The sequence below is a fragment of the Chionomys nivalis genome, chromosome 25 (genome assembly GCF_950005125.1).
Source record: "Chionomys nivalis chromosome 25, mChiNiv1.1, whole genome shotgun sequence".
Taxonomy (NCBI): Eukaryota; Metazoa; Chordata; class Mammalia; order Rodentia; family Cricetidae; genus Chionomys; species Chionomys nivalis.
In genome coordinates, this window is record NC_080110.1 from 18971085 (window position 1) to 18983787 (window position 12703).

Here is a 12703-nt window from a genome sequence, read left to right on the forward strand (position 1 = left end):
CCTCAAAAAACAGTTTAGTATGTCACCAGTCATAATAAATTATAAAATAAAGAGATACATGAAAAACCATTAGGATTACAGAGTACTGTTCTTTATATCACATCATCAAGATGGATTTGTACATCTACTGTCATCTGAATGAGATGGAAACGTTTCTTTCCAGCCAAAACTGTCTGTGAGGAAGACGTAAGATGTGGCCTCACAGTTTAGACACTCAAACTTGGTTAACTTGGCACTACTTTGTAGAGAGAATCTTGCAGCACCCCCTCAAATGCAGACAAATAAAAGAGAGTAAAAAAGACAAGCAGGAAAATTCATCACTTTGTGAAATATCCCATGTTAAGTAGAAAGCTTTACAGACAAACTAAAGCTTAGTTTGGTTTAAACAGATATTTTTTGTACTTGTTTCTACATATTTACATTACTTAAGAATTTTATCCTTTTTTATACAGAAAGTGTTTCTGCAAATCGAGAATCAGGCTGGATGAGGCATGGAATTCTCTCAATGTTGGAAACACTTTCTTATCCCAAAATTACTCAAGCCTTTACATCATGAATTCTATTCTCAGACGCTTAGCTTGCTTTTTTTTTTCCCCCCTTCTGGTAGTAGCATTATGAACTATCTCCTGGTGCAGTGGCTCTCAACCTTCCTAATGCTTTGACTCTTTAATGTGGTTCCTCATGTTGTGGTGACCACCAATGATAACATCATTTTGTTGCTATTTCATAGCGACAGTTTTGGTACTGTTATGAATCATAATGTAAATATCTGATATGCAACCTGTGGGGGTCGCAACCCAGAGGTTGAGAACCACTGTTAGGATAAGATTGATGAGCCCTATTTTGTGATACACAAGCAAGTGTATTCACCAACTTTGCTCACAAAGAAGCATGAGGAAAAAAATGTGAAAAAGCACAATCAAAATATAGATCCAAATATAGATAGTTGGCAGTAAAATAGAAACACATGGGATCTTAGAACAAAAGAAGAGAAAGGACCGCAAATTAGAGTCCTCACTTTGCAGTAACTATGGGAAACAGCATAGTAAAGAAACAAGCGGAAAATATTTTTACCTCTTCTGTGTACCTTAGAGACAGTAACTAATAGACCATAGAAACACAACCCTTCATCTGATATTTCCCATGATATATCAAGTGGCAAAGAACCTCGGGAGTCTGGAGAAGGTGGGCAAGCAGGCCCTGGGAGATTCACTCTCCACATTCAATTCCTACTGACTTTTATGGTCTTTTTATTCATTCACACCCTGCTTACAGAACTAGAGGAAATCTTCATGGATTCTAACATTTATGAAAGAGTCACATAATAGGGTACGTCACTCGACTGAGAAAATGATTATATGTGACTTGATTCTAATATCAGATTATTTAATAGTATCAGTCAATTTTCATTAAAAAAAATCAGGACCAACATAATCAAAGTGAAATTTTTAGATGGAACACTGCTAGCTGAAAACATTTAGATGAATTACCTGGTAGGCATAGTAATTCAATTTCTAAAACAGCAGATTTGACAAATGTAAAAAACTACAGAGGGATGCATTTAATTTGGTTCCATATTTACAATGACTGAATCTTCTACACATCCCGTTTTGCCTCCAAAGTATAAACAAACTTTACTTTTCTCCTTTACAGCATCATTGATTTTGATTTTCTTAGGCTCTTCCCGTGTCTCGTAGCACGTATCTTTTCTCCAGAAGAGTGAGAGGAACTGTAAAAAAGACCAGCAGCTAATCCAAAGTTAACTGTTAGTAAAGGTAAGAAATATTCCTTACCTGACTCCAGAGTAGTAACAATCACTTCCGCACTTGGCTTCCCTTCTGCATACGCCTCATGAACATTTCCAACAAATGCTATGATCACCACGGAATACCTCGTGAATACTTGTAAGTCATTTATTTCTATTGTTTTGTTTTCGTCATTTGACTTCACGAAGGAAATATTAAAGTCATCATTATCTACCTATAGGAAAAAGTAGTTAGTGATTAAGATAGGTAACAGTTCAAAGCTACAGGTATATATTAATCTGGCCAATATTTATTCATTTGCTTTGAAATCAGATCACTCTCAGGAATCCGAAGTACTATGACAACAGTTAATCCATTTGCAATTATTTTAATAGTTGAAAGTCAGAGAATGTAATTAACCCAGCACAGTCAACAAACCTATCAATTGAATAAGCAAAATTTACTTTCAGAGTCATTGAAACTGTTGTCCACTTCAATAGTGTATGGAAGAAAACATGTAGGTTTTGGTGCCCAATCACCCAGCATTCAAATTCCAAATTGGTCAATTAACTCCATTTGGGAAGCTACTCGTGCACTTTTACTTTCTACTGGGGTGGTAAGACTAAATTATTGTATCTTCTTGAGAATTTATAAAGATCAGACCTAAAGTGGTTGGCATGGGGATTTTGATGTTTGTTTAATTACTCTGTAAATTATGTTTTGTAACAAAATTAAGAAGGTATAGATAGTAAAATCCCATTCATATACTTTCCAACGGAATAATAATTGTGAGAGGACCAACTTTCTGAAATACTCATTGATATTTTCTGCCCTTTCAACTTTTTCTTTTTCTTATTTTACTTTTTAAATATTTATTTAAATGTTATAAGATTATAATATAATTACAGCAGTTCTCCCTTGCCTTCCCTTCCACATACCCCTCCTCATGCTCCAGATTCATGCTCCTGTAGGCTCTCTTTTTTCAGTAATTGCAATTGCATGCATATTCATTTAAAAATTGTGGTCATAATTACAGATCAAAAAGCTTCTAGCTTACCACTGTTAGGCATAACAGTGGTGATGGACACAGCTAACTATAAATACCATAAATGAAGCATGCACAAATGTGCATTATTAAATGTGGCTACATGCTTTGTTCAAATAGAGTTTGTCGTTGATGGAAGTTTTTGCCCATCACTCTAGACATTAAACATGGCTAAAGCTTTTAGTACTAAATAGAGGAATTTTGGGGAAATGGTTTAGTATGTAAGTGCTTGTTATACAATCATGGGAACCTGAGTGTGGATCCATAGCATCTATATAAAAGGCTTATGGGGGAGGCCACATCTGTTCTCCCACCACTGGGGCAGAGGAACAAAAGTAGATAATCTCTTATAGTCCATTTTCCAACCAGTCCACCCACACTGCAAGATGCAAATTCAGTGCAATATGTCTTAAATGATAAGGCAGAAATCGGCTGAAGAAGACACTAACTAATGTTCACCTATGACCTCCACAAATTGTATATACGTACATAAACACACACACCATGTACACATAAAACAAATTAGAAGGGATTTTCCTGACACAAATTTGAGAAAATGCATAACCCATTAAGGCATATTATTCACAGGTAGCCACACTGAGTATTTCAGGCTTTATGTATAGTTAGGGATATAGAAATACTTTTTAACTTGCCCATCCTTTGAAACACTGAGAAATGGATTTTGGAATTACTCAATCATTTCTTTAAATTTTGGTTTGTAAGAGCTTTTAACTTAAAGAAGATGCTGCTATGCTAAACACACTAAAAGTCTAATAAATAACCAGCATCACAGAGAAAAAGTTCATTTATTACACAAAGAAGTGGAGGGAGATAGCCCACTTCTCTTAAATGATAGAAAAACCTTTTAACTTACAAATTCTATTCATAAAGCACAATAACCATGGCACAAAAATATTTGAGTAGTTCATTAGTCATCAACACTTGAATTCTCATAAAATATGGAATTTTATTTTTTCCTTATGATTAGGCTTATTCATGTCAAATAATAATTATCTAGAGATATCAGTCGATCACTGTGTTAAATAATAACTATCTAGAGATATCAGTCAATCACTGTGTTAGATAATAACTATCTAGAGATAACAGTCAATCACTGTGAGGGAGTATGAGGCTCCCATACTCCTGCTTACTACAGAGTGAATTTTCCAGCAGGAGGTAAATTTACCGAGTTCTGGTGACTCCCTCAAGTTTTCTAGCTACAGGGCCAAAGAGATAGAATTTCAGTTTAGGTCTCTTATGAGTTCAAAACTAGCTATCATGGAGTATGATGAGTGAGCTCTGATCATATAAAATAGTCTCTTTATATCATAAACTATGCAATGTTTCCACTTGTTCAGTAGATGACAATATCAGCTAGTAGGATTATATCATGGCACATGTGCTCTACTGCCTATATTTGTTCCACTTCTGGACCCACTGCTGCCTTCCCAGTTTGCTGTAATGCTGTCCAATCCCCCAGTTTCTCCATGGGTTTGATTTGCTCTGTGGAACCTCCTCTATATTCTGTCCTCACCACCGAAATTATAATTACTTCATTCTCTCCCCCACAGCTTCATGCCTTTTCCTATTATTGTTTATTGTTTAGCCATGTGGACTGCTAGAATGGGAGCTGTATGAAGCTAAACTTTCATTTCCTGTTTTTCTCATAATGTATAGAACTCAGAGAATAAAGGTAATAAGAAATCACAAAATACATTAACTTCTAGTGGAATTCACTGAGCTACTCTCTGTGCCTCTCTATCTTCCTACCCTTCTTTCCCTTATCCCACTTGCTCGCTTTTAAAGTCAAGAAGAAGGCTGTAGCAATGAGATCATAAAATCTTCCTCAAACTTCTTTCTTTTCTTTAAGCACAACCAAATTCTAAAGGATAATTTCCCTCTTTAATGAGGAGTCTTTCATAATTATCTTTTTATAATTTGCATTAAACAAATATTCGCAGGGTATTTATTTGTTTTTATCTACTAATGTTTTATCATTTGTTTTTATCTATTAATGTCCCAAGGTCTTTATGAATATACTCTTTAAAAAAAAAAGAAAAAACAGAAGAATGCGTGGGAGAAGACATTAAGATCTCATTTGATTTTGACTATAGCAGGGCTTTTGAGACAGAAGTATCTCCTTTAAAGAATTAATATATTTACCTGTTCCTCAGCGAAGCTTTTCTGCCCCTAGAGTATAAGCTATTCTTATAATACTTATAATCAGTAACAACCATTTCTCCCCCATGAGCTCCACACATGCATGCAGCCAATGCAGTTGCAGGCAGAAGATTCGCTCCCAGGCTTCTCAAACTCATGCCTGTGCTGTACTCATTGCTTCCCTTTTTAGATTTGTTCCTCTCATTTCCAAGTAATTACTCCCCCCATCTTCCTTGAATCTTATTCTCACTCACCACCATGAGTTTAGTTGAGTTTTCAACAATAGCACATATACTTACAATTATTTCTCATCTGGCTCCTTAGCAGTACTTCCTCCTCTGTTTTTATCATTTATCTTTATTTTTTTTCCTATTTATTCTTACAGTTTCCTCACCCTAACCTATACTGCATCCCAAATACAGAATACAGAATCTCTAAACAAGCAACCAGCCTGCCAGTGTGATAAAAAATATCTTATCACATCACTGTTTTAGTTCTGCAAGCGGCACCAAGAACATGAAAGTCAGTATCCACAAATTGGGTCTAGTTTCATGTCTCAGTACACCAAGATTTGATTGCCAGGGCATGGAATAATTGTATTATTTGTTTTTGAAAAAAAAAAGCGATTCTGTTTCTTTGGCATCCTTTCATGCTCTCCAAAAGTCTTCCAGGATACACCTCTTCATACCTTAATCGGGAGATTGTTTCTTGAATGCCTCTTCCTTCTCATTCTATCCTAAAAGACCCCTTTTACTGTATTTTAAGTCCAATTTCACCACTTTTCAATACATGTACAGTCTTTACCCTGAGAAAATATGCAACAAACATTGAACTAAAGCAAATGTTTTTTGAGCAGTTGGTAACTATAGAGTCAATGCCTACACTAATAAATCTATGAAGGTCTAACAACCATGGTACAAAATCAAAACCTTTGAATAAATAATCTGCATCACAAACTGTGTTTTACATTGTCTTCCAGAGTAAGACATGCCTTACCGATTTGACATCAATCAAGTAGAGTGTTGGTCCAGTTATGACAGCAGGTTCACTCCAGCTGATACTGATACCAAAGGGGGATGTTGCAACCACATGCACATTTTCAGGAGGACCATCGGGAGCTGCAACAATAGGAAATCAATTACTCTGCCACATTAGTTAGTACTTGCTACAGTATAAAAGGAAAGACCATGGAAAATGGATAGTCACAATTAATTAATTTTACATTCATTTACAGATCACAAGCATGCCAAAGGCTAACCACAAGACCAGATTTGTAAAAACTAGTTACCATACATAAATTACTTCTACATAAAATAATTAAGGTCATAATACATGATATTTAAATTTGGCATAATATGTTTAAAAGAAAGCATAATTATGTCATTTGTGTAAATAAATATTTTATTTAAAAGTAAATAACTTGGCACAATAGTCTTAAGATAACTCAGAAATATTTGATTAATGAAAGAGGCAAAAATTATAGTTGAAGATGGGAACTAGTATAAAATGCTGGCATTGTTTAAAATGTCATCATGTGATTGCAAACTGGGTCAGGTTTATGTTTTCACTGAAAGGTAAAGTAAGATATAGTTATGCAGTCGTTCTGGTCTTTCTTAGACATGTAAATATCAGTTATATTCATGATCAACCATGATTTAGGAAATTTATTGAAAGTCATGTGGGTTTTCAGTTTGTGAAAAACTAGAATTAGAAGGGTGTTGATGTAGATGCCATGGAGGGGTGTCATTTATTGTCTGGTTCCTTGTGGCTTCTCAGTCTTCTTTCTTATAGTACCCAAGACCACCAGTCAAGGGATGACACTACCCAAAACGGGCTTCCCTCCCATCAATCACTAATTAAGAACATGTTCTACAGCTGGAACTTATAGAAGCCTTTTCTTAACTGATGTTCCCTCCTTGCAGATGATGTCAACCTATGCCAAGCTGACATGAAACTAGCCAACATATTAAATGTGATTTAATATTCTTCTCCATTCCTGTACAGTAAAACAGCAAAATGTTGTTTTTGTGAGAAGACGGCTTGTTGGTTCCTGGCTGCTCAGCCCTGAAATAATCACACAGAAACTATATTATTTAAATCACTGTTTGGCCCATTAGCTCTAGCTTCTTATTGGCTTACTCTTATATCTTAATTTAACCCATTTCCATTAATCTGTGTATCACCATGAGGTTGTGGCCTACCAGCAAAGTTTCAGCACATCTGTCTCTGGCAGCAGCTTCATGGCTTCCCCTTGACTCCACCTCCTTTCTCTTAGCATTCAGTTTAATTTTCCCTGCTCACCTATCCTTTCAGGCCAAACCAGTTTCTTTATTAACCAATGATATTCACAGCACAGAGAAGGAATCCCACATCATGTTGTTGCTCAGGAGCTTGCTCTAAAGACTACAGAGCTATAACTCTGGAAATGAGCTCTTAAAGGCTACCAGGCTGCCGGAGGGTCACACAGTACAAAAACAATCCAGAACCTCTAAATTCAGTAAGTATAGATATCATAGCAAGAGCAATGCTCATGGAATTAAATAGCAGGAATAATGCCAAAACAGTAGCTTTGGAATCTAGTTATCTAGTTGTGATCTCTATGCTAAAGAATGTGGAGCCCATTCCTTAAATATCAGGATGGCACAACCGAGAAAAGGAGCATTTGCTCAGCATTTAGGAAGAAGACTCACGTAGCTTAGGAACAAGTAGATATTTTGATATGAATTAAATCAAGCCACTATTAACAGCCAAAATACCCTGGTTATTGTCATGATGCTGGATTTCACAGCCTCTGCAAAAATGACTTAAAATTTGGGAAATTAATTATATATTGAGATGCCATCAATAAAGCTGGGGCATGTCATATATATATATATATATATATATATATATATATATATATATGCATGCCCTGAAGAAACCCACATTTATTTCACTAGATAAGTATTATTTATAACATTGCTATATTTTGTATGTGTCCCCCTTGAATTTAGGTATTGAAATATTATAGTCAAAATGATGATATTAAGGAACATGCTCTTAAGAGATGATGAGGTCATGAGAACTCTTCATACAGTGAGTAGGTTTAAGGACCATATACAAGTTTAATAGGGTATTCAATTAATTTGGCCTTCAGCCTTCCATCTTGTGAGGATATAGCATGTCACCTCCTCAGGTACTGCAATCCTCACCTGATGACCAAATATCCTGGTGCTTTTGTCTTTCACTTCCTATCATCTAGATTACTATAAGTAAACAAATACATATTCTTTATTAGTTATCTAGTCTCAGAGACAGCAGCATAGGTCATAGTGTGGATGTGAATGGCAAAGTTAGTCCATGTTTATATCATAAATAGATTGATATGATTTAATAATACCATTTAAATACGAAATGATTTCTGTTAATACACTGAGTAAAAAATGAAAGGAAGTGAGGATGTGAAAATTCATTGTCATCAAGGCTAATGCTAGAGTCTCCTGGCAAAAAAAAATCCTGGGCAAAAATAATAATAATAGATTATTATCATGAAGGGGAAAGGGCTACTGTAGATTAAAACTCCTGATGCCTACTTTATACTTGAAGTGTTCTATCATTACATGCTAGGAAGCAGAAGGGCAAGCTAGCCGGATGCTCTATGAGGTCTCTTTTATGGGAAACTTAATCTCACTTAGGAAGGGAGAAGCCTTCATGTCCCTCTTACCCCATGAATCAACTAGATGGAAGGAGAAAATCTCTCGAACATAGCTGATTCTCCTCCATGAAACGATCAAGCTCAGAGCTGCTGGGATTGCAGTTAAAGACAAGTGCTCCACCAGGAAAATTCTTCTTCCTGCTATTGTCCTGACATCATGAACAATTATTGAGAATTGTTCTGACTCAAGAGTGGCGAATTGAGTTTTGTGTCTTTATTGAGGGTAATTTGGTTTGGGAAATCTTTTCTAGAGACTACATCTACACCTTCTTGGTCTTGAGTATGCATCTTTAAATTTTAGCTGAGGACAGATGCCAATCTTTCTCCCAGGAAGACCTGGATTTGCCAGTACATCTATATACCAGCTCAGAAGAAGTAAAATGCCTTGCTTAACTTTTTTTATCTCTTACTGTAAAATGCCAACCCTGCAAACATTCCTTCAATGCAAGCAATCAAAGCACCCATCAGGGAGTGCCAGCTACCCCAAGCAGAGCAGAGAGAAACATGACATTCAGAAATCACTCGTGATACATCCACCCTCCCAGGCAACTAAATATTTTATGTTCCATACACTGATCAAACATTTTTTTCTTTAAAGCAAGCTATCCAGCCCCTTGCTGGTTTGTGCAAAATGTCATTTCTGAGCTCTCTGCGGTTGTTCTTCTTTCATATAGTTTATTTCTTTTAAGACATAATCACTATAAACTACATTTTCATTTTCAGTAAATTTAATGATCAAATTGCCCGCTTTACAAATAAGTAGCCTGTGTCAACTGCTTCTGTGAAAAATTTCATATTTTATCAACTAGAGCTATAAAAGATTAGACCTCCTAAATTGAAGCTATGAAATGCAGATAAATATACTAGCAAAAATGTGTACAGCATTTGTACATAAGAATATGCATTCTATCTGAAGAAATAAAAAATAATAATTTAAATCACAGTAAATTTAAAAGAAATGTTTGAAATATCAAGAGATCATCCTTTATAATTAAGCACTCAATTATTTTACCACCTTTAAAATTATACAAGTACTCAAACATTTCAGAGGCTTCTAGGTAACTTTTGTGTGGAAATCATCAAAATTCCAAGAATGCCTAATAAAGTCTGCCAGCATTATCTTCTTATTTGGCTACAGTGAGTGATAATCTATTACTACAAACACATAAATAGAAAATACAAAAATATTTAGCTAAATTCTAAAATAAAGGAAGCTAAGGGAAGCAAAGCTACGAGGCACTCAAACTTTAACAGTTTCAAAGCTCAATAAGCTTTTAAGCATCTTTGGGAGACATTGTTTGTCTCCCTGTCAACTGTCACATTCTGATTTAGGATTGTTTGTGAAATGAATCTATTCACTAATGGGCCAAGATACCGCTATACCCTTTTCTTATAAATCACAGCAATTTACTCAGTAGGCATGATCTATCCTTATTCTCTCATTCCCCATAATCCAATCACTTCCTCTCATGAGCACTCTCCCCCCCGGCTTTCACAATAATGCATTTTCTGCAGCTAATAACCATCATTTCCTGATTTTCATGCTTCTATCCTTGCACAGGAATGCGGGTCTCATGCGGGTCAGGGTCATCTTTCCCATCCATCTGTGTCTCCATGCCAAGTGTGTTAGCTGAAAGGTGAGTCTGGATACGCCATCATTTTGCCTGGTCCATATAAAAGTTTGACTGCCCTCAAGTCTGAACCACTTTATGAACCAATATGCTTTGGTGTGTCTGATATTACACTATCAGTAGTGTTTGGAGTGTTACCGTTTACCCATCCCTGTAAATTAATGTTGAAACCTTTATACTAAATACTCAATAATTTTTTAAGAGTATCATTCTGTGCGTGAATTTCCTAAATGAATACATGTTAAATAAAAATAAGAAGTGATAGCAATTCACAAGGTTGAAAATCCTGAGCTCTATGAATTGTAACTAAAATTTTCTGTAAGGGTATTTTCATTCAAGTTCGGTTTAAACTTTATTTGAAAATGCCTCCTAGTCAGGTTATGGTAATTCAGAACTTGACAGACTGGATCATAGGATTCCTAACAACCATCATCAATAAGTGAAGGGTTCTATGATTTCTGTGCTGCAAAGTCATCAACAACCTCTAGAATTGTGAGCTGGACCTGGAGGAATTAGCTTTATGTTTCAGGTATCTCTAAAAACTAGAGAAAATCTAGTCCGGGCTGCATATCTTAAAGGACCTAAGGCATCAAAGGCTTCTAAAGAAACACAGCATTAAATTTACAATGTTTCCACACAGTGAGAGCATCTCAGTGCATGCCTCATTCCAGCGGTGCCATGAATGTGATAATTGGTTGTTTTTCCCTAGAGCACTGTGCTTTCCTTGGCTGGAATGTTAGTATACTCTTAGTACATAAAATATTTCCTACCATTTTACAAACCTTAATCTTGCTCTATAGTTATCACAACAACATATTAGCACCATGAAGAGCAGGTACCGCGAATCTAAATGTCAAATTACACCACATAATAAGTAGGGAAAATGATTAATGGATGCTCACACCATTAGACTTTACCATATAGTTATTTCATTTGTTTCTTAAAGGCGTCATTTATTATCATTTCACACAAGTTTACTAAAGAGATGTAATGAAAGAAATACAAAATATAAACAAAATCCACTCTAACACTAACACTGCCAGATTATAATTAAAATATCCCAATATTGTATTAATTTAGAATGACATATCTTTTTCTAGAATTGTATCACATTTTCAAAATAAATTTGCAGTAGCATCTATATCATCCTCAATATTTATAAGAGTGCAACTCCCAACTATGCCATACTTCACACTAAATGAATTGAACCCTGGGGAAGGCACAATTAATTAATATGCACTCAGAACAGCTATTTATCATACACGTGTAAGCAGCATTGCTTTCTAATGTCAGCATACCTTTCGGAATGTAGTAACAGTGGTAGACAAGGGGATAGATTAGCTGTTTCCTGCTTCTGTGAAGGCTGGGAAGATAGCTCTGCAGGTTTATGGAAGCTAGTGATCACCTGGGGATGCACAACCCCAGACAGTCAATCCACAAACTGATTTACTGTTATGCTGTCTTGGTTCTGGATAAACTATGAAATAAACTTACTGCTACCATTGCTTCTTCCAGTCTCCAAAGTTTCTAGAGCATAATAGGTCATTGTGTTCCATAAAGGCATCAAAAAATATAGCGAAATCCATCTTGTCTTTGAAAGGGACACATAAATAATGAAAAATCACTCAAGTAAGACCAGAAGCAGAATTGAACATTAGGAGAAAAAATAAACATGACTGTTTTGCTCTCTTTCTCACTTGCTAAAGGGCATAATTTAGGTAATATAATTATTGAGACATCATTAAAGATAACTCAAAAACAAGGGATTAAAATAACCTCCAAAGTATACTTTCAGGATATGGTGTTACAGAAAGCTCCAACCCATTCATTTGTGATTGGAAATGCTTGGATTATTTGCTAAAAATGTAGATAAATATATTCAGATGTTTCTTATATCAATTAGTTAGAGCTAATAATATTACACACTGATATTTCTTTTAATTTCATGTAATTAGAAATAAAATATTTATTTCTAATATTGTAGAAAAAGGCATACAATTTGCTCATATATTTAAGATTTTAAAAGCATTTTTATTTGTATTTTGAAAACATTAAGACTGTAAAAACCCTTTTCTGACAATATATTTGAATGCTTTTAATCAATTAATTTTATAACCTTGCTGATATTTCTTGTTAATTATTATCTTGGCAGATGCTCCTGGTAATAATACTCAGTACTATTCCAGTACTGATAAAGTCTATACTGTTACTGAACTGCTTTCCCCACTCTAGAAAATGTCCCTCGGTGCATTATAGGCTGAGCCTAGAATGACCTCAAACTCATTGTCTCTCACCTCCACTCCCAAGTGCTGAAATTTCACATGTCCACAGCCATGCTTGGTCTACTAGTACATTTATACCCACTCAGAGGATTTTCCCAGTCCTGCTAAGGTGTGAGTGTCCAGGCTCAATGCTACAGATGAACACG

The 12703-nt window shown here is 35.4% G+C and overlaps 1 protein-coding gene across 2 annotated transcripts in view; it reads right to left on the bottom strand.

Annotated features, from left to right (window-relative positions):
* Ptprq (protein tyrosine phosphatase receptor type Q) overlaps nucleotides 1–12703 on the bottom strand; it is a 169657-nt gene that overhangs the window by 59954 nt on the left and 97000 nt on the right. For both annotated transcript variants that reach the window (XM_057757836.1, XM_057757837.1), the window contains exons 27-28: nucleotides 5947–6068; nucleotides 1794–1980 (exon numbers count right to left, since the gene is read on the bottom strand). In XM_057757836.1, the coding sequence (XP_057613819.1) occupies nucleotides 1794–1980; nucleotides 5947–6068 (309 nt within the window). The remainder of the gene's footprint in view (nucleotides 1–1793; nucleotides 1981–5946; nucleotides 6069–12703) is intronic.